Source organism: Dendrobium catenatum, unplaced genomic scaffold (assembly GCF_001605985.2).
Source record: "Dendrobium catenatum unplaced genomic scaffold, ASM160598v2 fragScaff_scaffold_488, whole genome shotgun sequence".
NCBI classification, from domain to species: Eukaryota; Viridiplantae; Streptophyta; class Magnoliopsida; order Asparagales; family Orchidaceae; genus Dendrobium; species Dendrobium catenatum.
The window spans coordinates 1,353,243-1,367,856 of record NW_021318950.1 but is presented as its reverse complement, the minus strand read 5'-3'; the positions used below and the strand labels follow the sequence as shown (position 1 = coordinate 1,367,856).

General features: G+C 38.0%; 1 protein-coding gene across 3 annotated transcripts in view; it reads right to left on the bottom strand.

Annotated features, from left to right (window-relative positions):
- Positions 1–12,907, bottom strand: part of LOC110101373 (ribonuclease H2 subunit B) — a gene marked incomplete at its 5' end in the record, with an annotated part of 39,719 nt that extends 26,812 nt beyond the window's left edge. For all 3 annotated transcript variants that reach the window (XR_002303687.2, XM_020829243.2, XM_020829244.1), the window contains 3 exon segments: positions 2,449–2,513; positions 5,384–5,507; positions 12,831–12,907. Coding sequence is in view for 2 of the 3 variants with exons in the window: in XM_020829243.2 (XP_020684902.1) it covers positions 2,449–2,513; positions 5,384–5,507; positions 12,831–12,907 (266 nt within the window).
- Between the last annotated feature and the right edge of the window lie 1,707 nt (positions 12,908–14,614).

Here is a 14,614-nt window from a genome sequence, read left to right as displayed (position 1 = left end):
CAGGGACCACGATGGCCCGAGATGACAGAACCATGGGATCTTGATCGGGTCTATCATCCATTCCCCCACCATCCGCTTCAAGTGCACGATGGTGAAATTTCTATTTTAAATATCAAACTTTTCAAACCTTTTCCAAATATCCAAATTCCAACCAATTTCCAAATTCCATACTTATTGTTGCTACTATATGCCAGATAACACGTATCCTCTACGTATCTGATTGATGACTAGCCTTAATCAAAAGTTATCGGGAGAGGTAATTAACTATAGGGGCTTGCGCCTATAGGAAACCAGAACTCAGATCATAAAGTCCTCACAAAATGAGGGCGAAATCTCTGGGTAGTGTCTTATCTACAAACCCATCTGCCTTCCAAAATTTACCCCGGAACTTAGTTCGTTAAAACTCCCTCGCCGAATAAGATAAGCGAGTGGAGGCCGAGGCCGAATTTTCGGAGCCCACAATTGCCAAGCTGGATTTAGCAATTGTGGCTAAGCTAATGGGCAGACGCATCTTGTTCACCTACCTGCTGAGTGAGCTCAAGCGCAGGTGGTTCCACTTTAGTGAGTTCGAGGTTGTTACCATCGCCTCCAATACTTTTATTTGCATCTTTCAAAGTCTTGAGGCTAGGGACGCGGTCCTTTCTAGCGGACCTTGGATCATTGCGGACAACATAATTGGGATGGACAAATGGACCTCTAATTGTTCTCCCAATTCGCTTCACGGGCTTCGCTCACCGATTTGGATTCGGTTACCACAACTCCCCGTCATCTATTGGGACATCAAGAACATTACCCGCATTGCCAACGCTCTAGGCGAGCCGCTATGGATGGACTCGCATACTAGCACTTGGGGTAAATCATCCTTCGCACGCATTTGTGTTCGAATTGACATTTCGAAGAAATTGTTGTCGGGAGTGTGGATCAATGGGATCCACGGCAGATTTTTCCAACGGGTTGAATACGAGGGGCTCACAAACTTCTGCTTTGAGTGTGGCTCTATTGGGCACGTCAATGGGGGCTGCCGCCCTGACTACGCATCCAAGGGACCTTCCACTAACCAAGCTTATTCACCTTAGCCCGCCAATGCCCGACCTGCTGGGCGTCCCGAGGTGCAGCCCCAGTCCAAGCAGCAACCCGTCAATGACCACCTGGCTAGGCCGGGTGAACCAACCATGGACGGTCCCCTTAATCGGGAGAAGCAAAATGAGGAATCGTTGGGAAATTGGAACTTAGTCACCCGCAAGAAGAAGGGAAAACCGAAGGGCCCAATAGTGCCTCCAGCTAGTGGGCCGAACATATAGTCTGAGACTCGCCGCCCTCCCCAAACCGAGACAGATAGAAGACAACATTTAGAAAACATATCCAACAGAATTGTCAACCCGAGCAGCCGCCCTCCCAATGATCAGAGGGTTGTGTTCAATGCCGAAAAGCCAGCCCAAGATTCTTCTCCCACGACTGTGTATCTCTCCAAGCGACAACATAAGGCATCCAAAGCATTCATGGAGAAGCAACTTCTGCAACTTGGGCCGATTGCTACCTTGCCTAGGAAGAGGAGGAAGAACTTACAAGCTGACACAGGCGAGGACTTTGTCCCCTTTGAGGAACAATGAAGCCTTACCCTTATTCATGCCTTAGGATGAAGGTAGTGCTTATCCGGCTGCCAGAGCAATGGGATATCTCTCCGCCTTCGAGCGTGTTGACCCCTAACTTAGGTATCTCCCCCCTCTGGAGTTGTTCTTTAAGCACTACTGGATCTTCGAGGGCATGCAATCGGGGTGGGCCTCCTTGTGATTCAAAGGTGCTTGTCCTTGTCTTTGTTGCTTTCTTTTTGTTTTGTCATACTTGTATGGTTAGTTTCTTAGTTTTAGATCTTCCCACTTTTGTTTTTTGGATCGGGAAGACAGTTAGTGTTTCCATACTTGATATGTACACCTTTTATTTCTTTTAATGAATGCAACATGCAACTTTCAAAAAATAAAAAATAAAGCTAAATGTGCTTACGAAAAGTTAAAAATTTAATTAAATCTTTAATTTACATAATTTAAGCCATTTATGAGATTTTGTTTATGTAATAAGTTATCTTCACCATTATCAAGATATTCATACACTTTTCCATGTTCTAAGATGGGCAGAAAGCCTAAAAAAACTCTGGAAGCTTGGCTTCTAAAGAGAAGTCATCCCACAACATCCTGCTGAGAAACCTCAGACATACAAAAAATAGAAAAAAAAAATCAAAACTCAGAAAATGCTGAGGCAATTTCCCAAAGAACGCATAAGAAAAATAAAGTAAAATAGCAGTTAGCAAGTATATGGTTCGCAGTATCTGTTTACTTTGAGCAAATAATGAATTATAGAGCTTTATATTTTATATCTAAAGGTGTTAAAGAATAAAGAGAAAGTCTGAATATGAAACTATCTGAAAAGAATAGCAGTAAGCGAAAGTGGCACCTTACAGCACAACCAACTTAAAACCTTTGAATCATCCAGCCTGAAAAACTTCAAAGAACCAATTTCTGAGAAACAAACAAGAGAATGAACTCAATTGAGTTGAGACAAAAAAATATATGAATTTCATCCAGACAAGACCCACTTGGCAACCAGACAACAGGGAATCTGTAAATTATAGGGATATATAAAAAAAAAAGCTTTCTTTAGAGCGCTATTTTGATTTTTATGCAGCAAATGATCGGTCAAAAACATTAATATGCTGTCATTTGATAAATCAATAAGTTTTTGTTTACTGTTATGACAAAGAAAGTCTAACAACCTGCTAAAATATAGAAATATTGGAGAGAGCTTTTAATGATGAAATCCTATAAACTGTGAAACAAACAAAGTTACAAATGAGTGCAACCTAAGACAGACAAATTCCTGAATTGTCCAAGTAAATCCTAAAAGAGAAAAGAAATTTGAAAGCCAAGCGCTACATACAAATGACTGGCTTCTGGTAATGGATCAAATTGCGATCTTTTCTGTGAACAGCAATTGTAGGCAGTATGAATGTGTGATTTATCAAACTATAAGCACCGGGGTTTTTTCGGAATGTACAAAATTCCTGAATATATCTATTTAGATCTAACTTGATAATGCAGTTCCATAATGCAGAAATAAAGGCGTTGAATTGATGGAAAAGAAAGATATCAAACAAGGCAATTGCAATTCACAAGAACGGAAAAATTATTGATCTGCAAGATTAGAAATAGTTTTGATGACTCTTTGTTGGTTTTCTTTGATGTTTTCTCCTTCAAACAATATCATTAGGCTCCTACTTGGTTATATGTGTTGTTCTTAAAAGTTAATAGGCATACTAGCAATAGTCTATATTTGAGTTGGATTTTGTTGCTGTGAGCCTGTGTTCAAGTTTCTATTGTACTTGTGTGTGGATAAATAATCTGTCGATATAAAGAATAGAAAGTATTAAAATCTCATGAGTATGTTTACCCATTTTTTCTGTCAAAAATTAATTTAAGGTTTCAAAACCCCTACAGTTTTTCTAAAGATGTATTTACTGAAATATGAGGAGAAACTTTCAACTAATGTAGCTGTCCTTAGCCCTAGAACAGAACAAGAGAAGTTATTTGATGAGGTCATCGACAGACATTTTAGGCATGTTTACCGGCGAAGGAATCGTAGATCGACGGCTACGATTGGGAGCTTATATTTCTGATGTTACCACGTCATCTCACGTTATTTTCCATGTATCTTTTTATTTCAAACATTAGTTACTATTTTGCCCTTATGAAGGCTTAGTGTTTGTTGTAGCCCGGTGGGCATGTGAGTCATTTTATTTTCATATTTTGGAGGCCTTTATATAGAGGTCTCTTCCTATTGTATGAGCTTAATGTTTGATTAATAAAATTCTGAGATTTTGTTCTTCTTTTCTTGCTTGAGAGCTTGAGAGCTTGAGAGAAAGAATGGAGGCCTAGGAGAGGCTCCACCCGAAGTACCCAACAGCCCACATCAGTGAGCTCTTGGTTTTAATCAATCGGATTCATTGTTTTCCCCTTCTCCACCAAAATCCCAGCCGCCCAACCCTCCCCTGGCCCGTCTTCCACCTCCCTGCAGCCGCCCTTCTCAAATCCCCCACTAGATCCCGCCGGCCGAGAGCACCCAGCTCCTCCCCCTACCGCCGGCCAAACCACCCAACAGCCCAGCACAGCCCCCGCGCCTCTCAGCCAGCCCGACCCCCTCATTGCCCTGGTAGATCCCGCCGAACCCCTGGTTTGGAGTTTGAATTCAGCCATCAAATCTGATGTGGACATCGACCAGAGGTTCAGACATGTGTATCGCCGGAGACAGCGCAGATCGACGGCCACGATTCAAAGTTTATATTTCTAGTTACTTTTGTATTTCTTTTATGCATTTTATTTTATTTCTTAGAATTTCCTATTGTACCCTTAGTATGAGCTGAGTCATGATTGTAGCCCCGAGGGCAATAGAGTCATTGTATTTTCTTTTGTGTTGGGACCTATATATAGGTCATTTCATGTTGTATTATGGATGCCGCCTAACGCTCTTCCCCAAGCTCATAATCGACCACACCGGAACATCGTAACTCCCCTTCTTTGGGTAAACTCTCCTCCAAACTCTCTTATCTTCCTAGTGCACTTACTACTTGTGGTTATATGTTGATTCACGACAAACTTGCTAATTCTTCTCCGTTAAAGCCTAGTAATTAGAAGAGTTGAGTGAGGGATCGCCTCGTAGTGACTAGTCTTAGTGTTAGCATTGGGATTTATGGTTGAAAACCAATCATGTATGCAACGTCGCATTAATTGACTAGTTTGCAATCTTAACTTCAACGCATGTGATTTAGCCTAAGCTTATTTTATCACCTTATCGCTTTATTTTGTCGTTTATCATCAAGATAAATCTTATAATTATTGTGCTCTAAAAATTAAGCGTGTAAACTTCCTTAATTCAATCATCCGTGCATGTACGTTTTACATCAGGCTACCTCTCCGGTAACGAAGTCCTTCGTCTCCTTTTCCATAGTGGTGCTCTCCATCTTCGTGTGGTTCTTTCTTCTCCGCTAATGCCCAAGAGTGAACGAGTGAGAGGGTGCTCAAGGTGAACCTTTTCATTATTAATTGTGGGATTTTGTTATGAGCATTTAAGTAATTCGTTTATTTGGAAATGTTATGAATTGTTTGGTTATCTCAAAGCAAATCTTCGCCTAAGCGAGTTGATTACCTAGAATAAATTTAATCATTTATTTTATTGGTAATAAATTTGTATTGGCAAGTTTTAATTAACTTTTGTTTTAATTTCCGCACGCAATTCCTTCTTTGATTCACATCATTATTTCATCAAACAATTTCCTATAGATCAATAATCGATTAAATCCACAATGAGTCTCGTGAAATTAAATAAAAGAAGTTACCTTTAACCTCACAAACCAACTGCATAGATTGTTCTGCAAGTGACACCAGGCACTGATAACTTGGATAGTCATTATTAAATAAAATTTCATCAATTTGCCTAAACATTCCTTGTTCTTTTCCCTTCTACATTTTTAAGAAACATACAATCATCAGTAAGAATTCTAAGAGCATTAAAAGCACAGATGAAGAGGGAAAAAAGGTTAGTAAAGAAGGTATCATAATAATAAAAATCAAATATGATTATACAAAACAAAAAATGATAATCATTTCAAAAGACTAAAATACATGTTCATGACATCTCATAGTAGTGATTAAAAGTAATAAAAAAGGTGTTTGGGAAGAATAGTGTGATAATTATTAATTAAGAGCCATACATAAAAGAATAACAGAGTATGAAACTTCCAGCCAAAGAGGGAAATGAATAGAGAAGTTGATTACAGCCATACCTCTACATCAGAGAAAGTGATGCAGGACATATATGAAGTTATGATTTAGATAAGGATTTTGCACACTTGATGATTAAGAACAAGTTAATTAAGCTTTATGGTGAGTTAAACAATGAAATAAAACACAAGCTTAGGCCAAGTTACTTGCGAAAAGTAAAAACCACATAACAATCAATTATTCTTGACGTTGCATACGAGATAAGTTTCAACAAGAAATCTCTAATCTAACAATAAGAGTAGTGCTATGAAAGATCTCTCACACAATTCCTACCAAATACTAGGCTTTAGCAGAGCGTTGCAAGATTTTGCATGAATCAATCAAAGCCACAAGGAAGGATCAACGAGGAAGGTAAGAGAGGAGGTAAGAGTTCACCCTTTGTTAAGATTCAACCTTCTCAAATGCTTGGACAGCAGTTCGTGGCTGCAGGAACCTTTGGACAGCACACTTCAACATCCGGAAAACCTCTGGCAGCAGTTGGAACCTTCTCCAAACAACTAGACAGCAAGGAAGGCGGTTAGAATCCCTGGACAACACATGAACAGGGAGTAAACAGCAGCTGGGATCCCATCTGGACAGTATTATTGCTGAGTTAGGGTAGTCCGGGTAGCTTCCTCTCAGTCCAGAATTTCTGGACAGATATTGAGCTATTCAGGACTATGTGGAAAAGCTAATGGGTGGAGAGATTTGTGCATAGGATTTGGGAAAACCAAAGGGGGCAGCGGCTTGGTAAAGGGAAAGGGAGAGTTAGGAGAGAAAACCTTGAATTAATTCCTAAAGTGAGGAGGAATTAATGGGTTGACATTGAAAAATAATTTGAATTTGGGGAGAAGAGGGAAGGGGCCGGTCATGTGGGGATCTATTTGGGATTTGATTGGAGGTTTTAAAGGAGAGCATTTATTAGGATGGGGATGCTAGGCGGGCCGGTGGCATTAAGAGAGGGAGAGGGTTTTGAGGAGGGGTTTTAATGCTTGCCTAGATGGGGTCCTTAATTGAAACCAAAGAAATTAAATCAAATCCAATTGGAATTTGATTTGGATGAGAATTAGGAAACCTTCCTAAAATAGATTTCTATTTTAGGAAACAATTCAAATTTCAAAATTGATTTGAAATTTGAAATTAAGATTTTCCAAAACTGGAATTATATAAAAGGCAAGAATTAATGGGGGTTGAAGGTGGAGGGAGGGGAGTGGGATGGAGGCCGGCGGTCTCAACTAGGGTGATGGTCGGCGGTTGGGTGGGGGAATGACAGGGTCGGCGGCTATGGGAGGAAGGGAATTAGATGGGGTGGTTGGTGGCTTAATGGAGGAGGAGGAAGGGAAGGAAAAGGAACAAAAGAAAGGTAAGTAAGAAGAACCACGAACCCGGCCGTCTCCAAGGTTGGTGGGTAATCCGATTTCCCTCTCCTAGGGATTTCTCCAAGACTCACAAACTCTCACATCAAGAGAGCAATACGCAGGAAATTTTCTTTCATATTCATCATTAGTCCTCAAAGAAGAAGAGGGAGGCTTTAAATAGTCCCTACAATGAGAAAATACAAAGTACTACTATGCCCCTAGGGCTTACACATACCTAAGCCTTTAAGGGAAAAAATGGAAAAGCATAATAAAACTTCATAAATAAAATTAATACATCAATAATAAATATGAAAATCAAAAGTAGAGCGGTGTAATCGTGGCCATAGATCGCCGGCCACGCCTCTAGTAAACTTTCCATGTTTTGATGTCCTCATCAAAAAGATTCTTTCCATAATTCAAAAATATGACCTCAAGTCATAAAAGTCAGCCTAATCACTGCTCCATGTACTCCCTTTTATAAAATAAACAACACAAGACAATTGATGATGCCATTTATTTCACCATATGGATTGTCTGGTTGGTTTCACGAGTTCAATTATTTTACCCATGCATGCCACAGCATACATCTTTATCCACTTTTTTTCTATAATGTATTGCTTCCTCTGAAAATCTTACGAGCTTCAGCAGAGATCCACTAGCTAACTCATTACTATTAAACTTATGTAACTGAGTTTCCTTGCTATCTCCACACGAATAGGTCTCTGATCCAGTGCATCCAGTGCATATGATTAAAATACTCAATCCAATAGTTTCCACATGAATTCTTTCTTTGTCACGTATTCCAAACTAGAAACTTTATCATCATTAGCCTCAAATTAAATATTTCAGATCGGATTTAGGAATTATCATCCTCCATTTATTCCTACTGTCTTTTATGAGGTGTTAAACTTATTTTAGGTAAATCTTCTTGCAGCTAAGTAGACCTTATTCTTTTAGGATGGGAAAAAATAGGCATAAATCCTTTATTCATTGCTTCATAAGATCAAAATGCTCCAACATGTAAAAAAAAAATCTCAACTTCCTGTTAAAAAGGAAATCTTTGCTTGTTATATCAGCTTCAAGTGTGTTACTTCAGTTGACTTTAGAGTGCTTATGTAGTAGAGTTATGTGATAACAATCTATAATGTTGATCTAAGTTTTGGCACAAATAGAAACTATTGTTGGAGTTGGTTGTTGGTTTGCTATTGTGCCTAAGTACTACTTACCATTAAGTGGGAGGCTAAGTACTAATTACCATTAAGTGGGAGGTGAGTGATTATGATCGAATAACTGCAGTGCATGAGAATGGATATTGGGATCATTATTTTTAATTGGTGAGGAAGCATGCTTTGTGCTCTTGACATGCCCAGGTTGTATGAGTTTCGCTTCATTAGCTGAACTCATGGCATGAGAGAGAAAGAAGTTGACTTTCTTACTTCACAAAGTTACCAAAGTTTGGTTAGACGGGTAGTGCTTCATTTGGGTAAATTTAATCTTTTGTGGTTACTATCATAAAGATTTGCGGTTAGAGGAATGTACCCTAGTACTGTTGGTTGGTTTAGTAAAATTTAAAGAGAGTTCGCGGTTGTTATCAGACTAACTCTTGTTGGGAAGGACCTGAATAGTGAATACAATAGTTTATGTTGTTGTTGGGTAAATAAAGAAATCAGCCCTAGTTCAATAAGGAATAGAACAATTCGTCACTGTTTTCCCCTTTTTCCAGTGGCATGATCCATCTGTAGGTGCTATAATCTCCTCATTTCTGTAATCTCATTCTGTTCATTATATCAATGCTAGAATAACCAAAGGTGATTCTCCATATAACTCAATACCATATGACATTGTGCTGTAACTAGGGGTGTAAATGAGTCGAGTCGAACTTGTTATCGTTGACTTGAGATAATAGATTGATTAATTGAGTTCGTGCTCTAGCCTAATTTTATAAGTTTGAGTGGGCTCACAATCTAACATTTATAATAAAAAGAACAAAATCATTATTATTCAGGGAGTTATTATAATAAACGGTAAAAAGAAAAAAATTCAATGAGAAATGATAAGAAAACACTTACATGAAGAGAAATATAAATTTTAAATATTTTTAGCAACTTTATGCTAAACTTATTAAAATTTTGTATATTTTAAGTATATTTAATATTACTATTTTTAAACGAGTTAGATCATGTGCTGACGAGTTAATTCGAGGCTAGCTTAAGTTTGGCTTACTAGCTCATCGAACTCGGCTCATAAGCCAGTTATCAAGTTGAAATCAAGCTAGCTCACAAGTCAACTTGACTCAATTACACCCCTAGCTCTCCCTCGTCTCTAGTTTTATGAAACAATACGATCACCATGACTTCCCACTCTTTCTCAAACACATTCACGCATCCTAACATGCTGAGTTAAGTCGCCTTAATAAAATTGACAAGCAACAACTATCCTTTATGGGTTGGTCTTATATAGCCTCTTGTTGATGGGGAAGGCTGATAGAATATGTTGAAGAATCCCTAACTGATCCTACAAGTTCAGTAAAGAAACTTCCAAGAGAAGGTAAACTATAGTGAGGTCCAAGATTCCATTAAATAATCTAATTGAATGGATTAAGTCTTAGAACATATCTTATAGGTAGAGTGGCTCGCTCGAGAAACATCATATAAAAATAATAGCTTGAATTTGCACTTAAAGGAGAGTATGAATTTTCAAAAATGGATATTCTTTTTTCAACAATGGTAGCAAGATTCTCATAACGGAGTGAATTCAAATTTCAATTATTTTATTTTGGCCCGCACAACATTCTTAGACCTTAAATTTAGGACTTTGATGCATTTATCGGAGCACATGTGGCTAAGTTAATTTTATCATTGATTCTTTTAGATGGAGTGCACGTCTTTCTATGCATATGCATAGCTCACTTCTCTAATTCAAAATACACACATGCGCTTTTTGATGTACTTACACAATACATCTGCATGCTTTTCAATGCATGTGTATGATGTATATGCATACTTTTCAATATACTTATCTCCTTTTCGAAGCATCTCTATTGTATGCTCGCATGCTTTTTAGAGTATTTGCACAATATACTTATACGCTTTTCAATGTACTTAAATGCTTCTAAATGATGGCATGCTTCTTGAAGTAGTAGCACATTTCCCAAGATAATTACATGCTTCTCATATGAATATATGCTTCTAGAGATGATTGTATGCTTGTCAAGGTGATTGCATGCTCATTAATGCAATTGCACACTTTTCCACGCAAATATAAGCATATCAAGGCAGTTGCACACTCTAAATACATCATAAATATTAGAATCCACGGCAGCCTCATTCTTACTTTCATATTCTTCATAATAGCCCTCGTGTAATAATTATATCATTCTCAAATTCTAACACATTGTCATCTTCTAAATATTCATCAATTATAACCTTTATTTTAACTCTCATATTAATTAACATTGGATTCAACATAATATAAATTTTCATTCTTCTCATCATCAAATGCATGTCTCCATTTTCAAATTTAAACATATTACTCTTTTTTTGTTATTATTCATTCATCGTTAGAAAATATATTATTAAAAACCAAATGATTTATTTTATCAACAGTTATTTGTCTCTATAATTTGAAGTGCTTCTCTTTTAAATTTTTATTAAATATAACACAACCATTCAACCTTATTCAGTTGCCGATAGCTAATTTGTTTATTCTCTTTGTATAATAGAATAAAGTATATATATTGTTAATAATAATATATAATAAAAAATATAAAACTTAACTATAATGAGATGTTGCCTCGAAACACCTTGAGGCATTAAGCCTTGAGGCGTGTTCCTCATTTAAAAAAGGCGTAAGCCTCACTAGCACTAGCAAGGTTTAAGCCTCAAGGAGCTCATTGTGCGCCTTAGTTCGAGGTGATCCTTAAGGTGTGCGCCTCGAACGATTTTTTAAACCATGTAGGAATGGGAAATTATGAAGGGAACGGAGGCGATCTGAGGGTGAGAAAGCAGAAGATGCCTATTTTTAAGAAAGATGATGCCCATGGGTGGATCTATAAGGTGGAAATGTACTTTACCGTCAACAGGTTGATATAGGGGAAGAGACTGACAACAACTGGGATGTGCTTGGAAGGTAAGTCTTTAGCATGGTACTAGTGGAGGAATACAAGGCGATCAATACAAACCAAGGAGCTTAAGGACTGCTTGTTGGAATATTCCTAAACTAGCAGGCGAGGGGACTTCTATGAACAGTACTTATCTTTGATGCAGGAGGGGGCAATGGTGGAGTACCGTAATCAATTTGAGTACCTCGCCAATCAGCTTCCAGAGATTGTACTGGAGAGGAACTTTATGAAGGGACTGAAACCAGAGATCCGTGTAGCGGTTAGAGTGATGAGGTCTCGTGACTAGGGAGAGGCTATAAAGCTAGCTCTGTTGGTGGAGGATCAGAGCTACCTGGAGAGAGGAGCGGGAGGAAGCAGCTCAGGAGGCTTGTACCGGATGACAACCACTTTTTTGGCACCTAAGGAGTCGACACTGGATACTTTTCAGGAGACCTAAAAGGAGAATATGGTAGTTGAAGACCCGAAAATAACTTCAAGAAGCTCAAAGAAATGGAATTACAAGAGAAGAGGACGAAGGGCTCCGTTTTAGCTGTGAGGCGAGGTATACATCGAGACACAGAAACAAGAACCAAACTCTTTAGGTTCTCACCGTTTGTGATGACGAGGAAGCTGAGGAGCATGACATCTTTCTACCTTGTGGACAAGGCGGGTCTTGGGAGGGAGGTATTGTTAGATCGGCCCAGCCAGCCTATACACTGGACCGACCCGTTTCTAAGCGAGGCGAAACAGAGCCCGCCTTACATCCCTGCCGCTCGAAACGCAGGGGCCAATATAGATGTTTAGGGAGGATTTTTTAGGGAGTTATGAGGAAAATTTCAAAGTATGGGCTGTTTAGAAATTTCCTTTTGAATTTTATGTATTCAGTAGTATGTTTTGCCAGAATTAGGACATCTGGAAATTGACTGAAATTTGAGATCTCTCTTAGGTTTTGGGTTCTAGCAGCGTCTAAAGATTTGGGAGAGCCAGATATTCCTCTCCAATTGAATATCCACTTGTATCTTATATTTTCTTTCATAAAACATTCAATAAAAAAGTATTCTTGTGTGTTATATTCCTAGTTTTCTTGTTGTTGGTCTTCTGAAATTGCTGAAATCATATTCAGCCAATGCTTTTCCTAAATTTGTACAAGCACTTCCTATCACAAATATCAACCAGAAGCATTTCATTCAGTACAGTGCATCAAACAGAATCTTAATACAACCCTTCCCAACAAAATATATCATCAACAGAAACCTCCCGCTACAACATGCAAGCATGGTCACAAGCTTAGCACCACTTATAGCTAAACAATAGTTCTCACATACAAAAAATTAAAAAGCCTGTAACTATATACAGTGGTCAAGGAGTTTTCTTCGGTGAAAAAGAAAATATCGCATTATTTCAGAAATGACATAGCTAGTAAACGAATAGAACCTTACACAGCAACTAGCCATGAACTAAATCATAATGAAATGTGCTATTTTTTCTCCACAATTTTTCCGGCATTGTTTAATCGCGCATTACTTTCAGCAAGAGAAACGCATCTCATCTTACATTGTTCATTACCTTTAATCGCGCATTGCAGAAAATTGGCAAAAAGATGAAAATAGGATCAACGGGAGTGCTAATGTATAAGCTACCATCTGCGACAACAAGGAAAAAACAGAAGTTTGAATTAATCAAATCTCAGCCTATTATGACTAGAAATCTCACTTAAGAAGTTATTTTCTTATATGATGCTATGCGCCTCATGGAAATATCAAATGTAGAGTTGGAAATATCAAATGACAGAGATGAACCATTCCCTTAGAATTAATTATAAAAAAAAATGCAACCAAACATTGCTAAAATGTCATTCTCTGCTGAAGGATGCCCAGGCCCCTACCATCAATCAACACTGAAAACTATTTTTATAAATAAGATCATACAGATGATTCCTAAGAAGGTATGATATGAGAAGAACTTCCATCCCATTTTTTGACTCTCCAACCCTCTAAAATCATGGCAACTGACACACAGTAACAAGAACGATATGTCCGGAGCTCTATTTATCTCTCAAATTCAGGTAACAAAAGCTGCCCACATTCCTATTGTTCAACTACTTTTACTCATCTTCATGATTGCAGGGAAGATTGCAGTTAGTATCGTATCATACCATAAAGCTACAACCGTGCTTAATGATGTGCGTGTTATCCCGCTTACATTGATAAAAACCAGCTTAAACCCTTGTGATTCTCCCGGAACTTGCAGTTTAGCAGCTAAGGCGATGTTATCATATCTAACTATTCAACATAGAGACAAAGTATTTCTATTACTTTATATACTTTGTATGCATCGTAAAAAAAAATTTTTTAACACAGATTTGATCATTGTAAGTGCAAGTTGATTCATAAGTATATGAGTTCTTATTGAACATAGGCAACCTTAATCCTCAAGTGAAATAAAAAGAAACAAAGCAACTTGATTTAATCAATACGATAACCAGAGAATCCGTGTGCATTCAATCCGGTAATGAACAGAAATTGATGACAACGTAGGATCCAAAAACAATTTCAGAAACCAAAGAAATAAGATATGGCATGCACAATAAGCTGCCAGTCTTCCTCCCTCTCTCTGTATTTCTCTCCCTGAACTAGGTTAGCTAGTAAATATTTCTTGCATTCTCTTTTTCTAAGTTCGCTATGATATCCCTCCCTCTCAAAAGTAAAACTAACGCTGCTTGTAAAGTTAATTACCTTTTCTCATTCTAACGCCACAATGGCTGGCCCTGCCTCCCTCTTATTCCTCCCTCTCAAAAGTAAAACTAACGCTGCTTTTAAAGTTAATTACCTTTTCTCATTCTAACGCCACAATGGCTGGCCCTACCTCCCTCTTATTCTTTTATTTTCAGCCAAGCGTATCATATGCATATCTACTCAAGGAAGATGAGATTAATTAGTAAAGTAATCATTTGCATCCCTCCAAAAGCAAATATTTCTCGACATCATGCTAATTAAATCCATGCTCATAAACTTATTGCATCAAGAAATCCTGCATACAGAATTCTAGCTGTAAATGACGTCTGAGTAGAGCTGCATAGTCTTCTTCAGATTCCCAATCAAGAACAAAAGAAAATTGCGTGATAAGAGCTTAGTTTTGGAGCTATTAAATACAAAATCAATGCTTGCTTGTATTAAGGGCCTTTATGGGAAGCTCGCTTAAAATCGCTTGATAAGAACCATCAATACTACTATTCTATACTACTCTATACTATAGTATAGAGTAGTAGTATTAAGGGCCTTTATGGGAAGCTGACTTACAATCGCTTGATAATACTATTCTATACAACTACTTCTGATAGTATATGATAT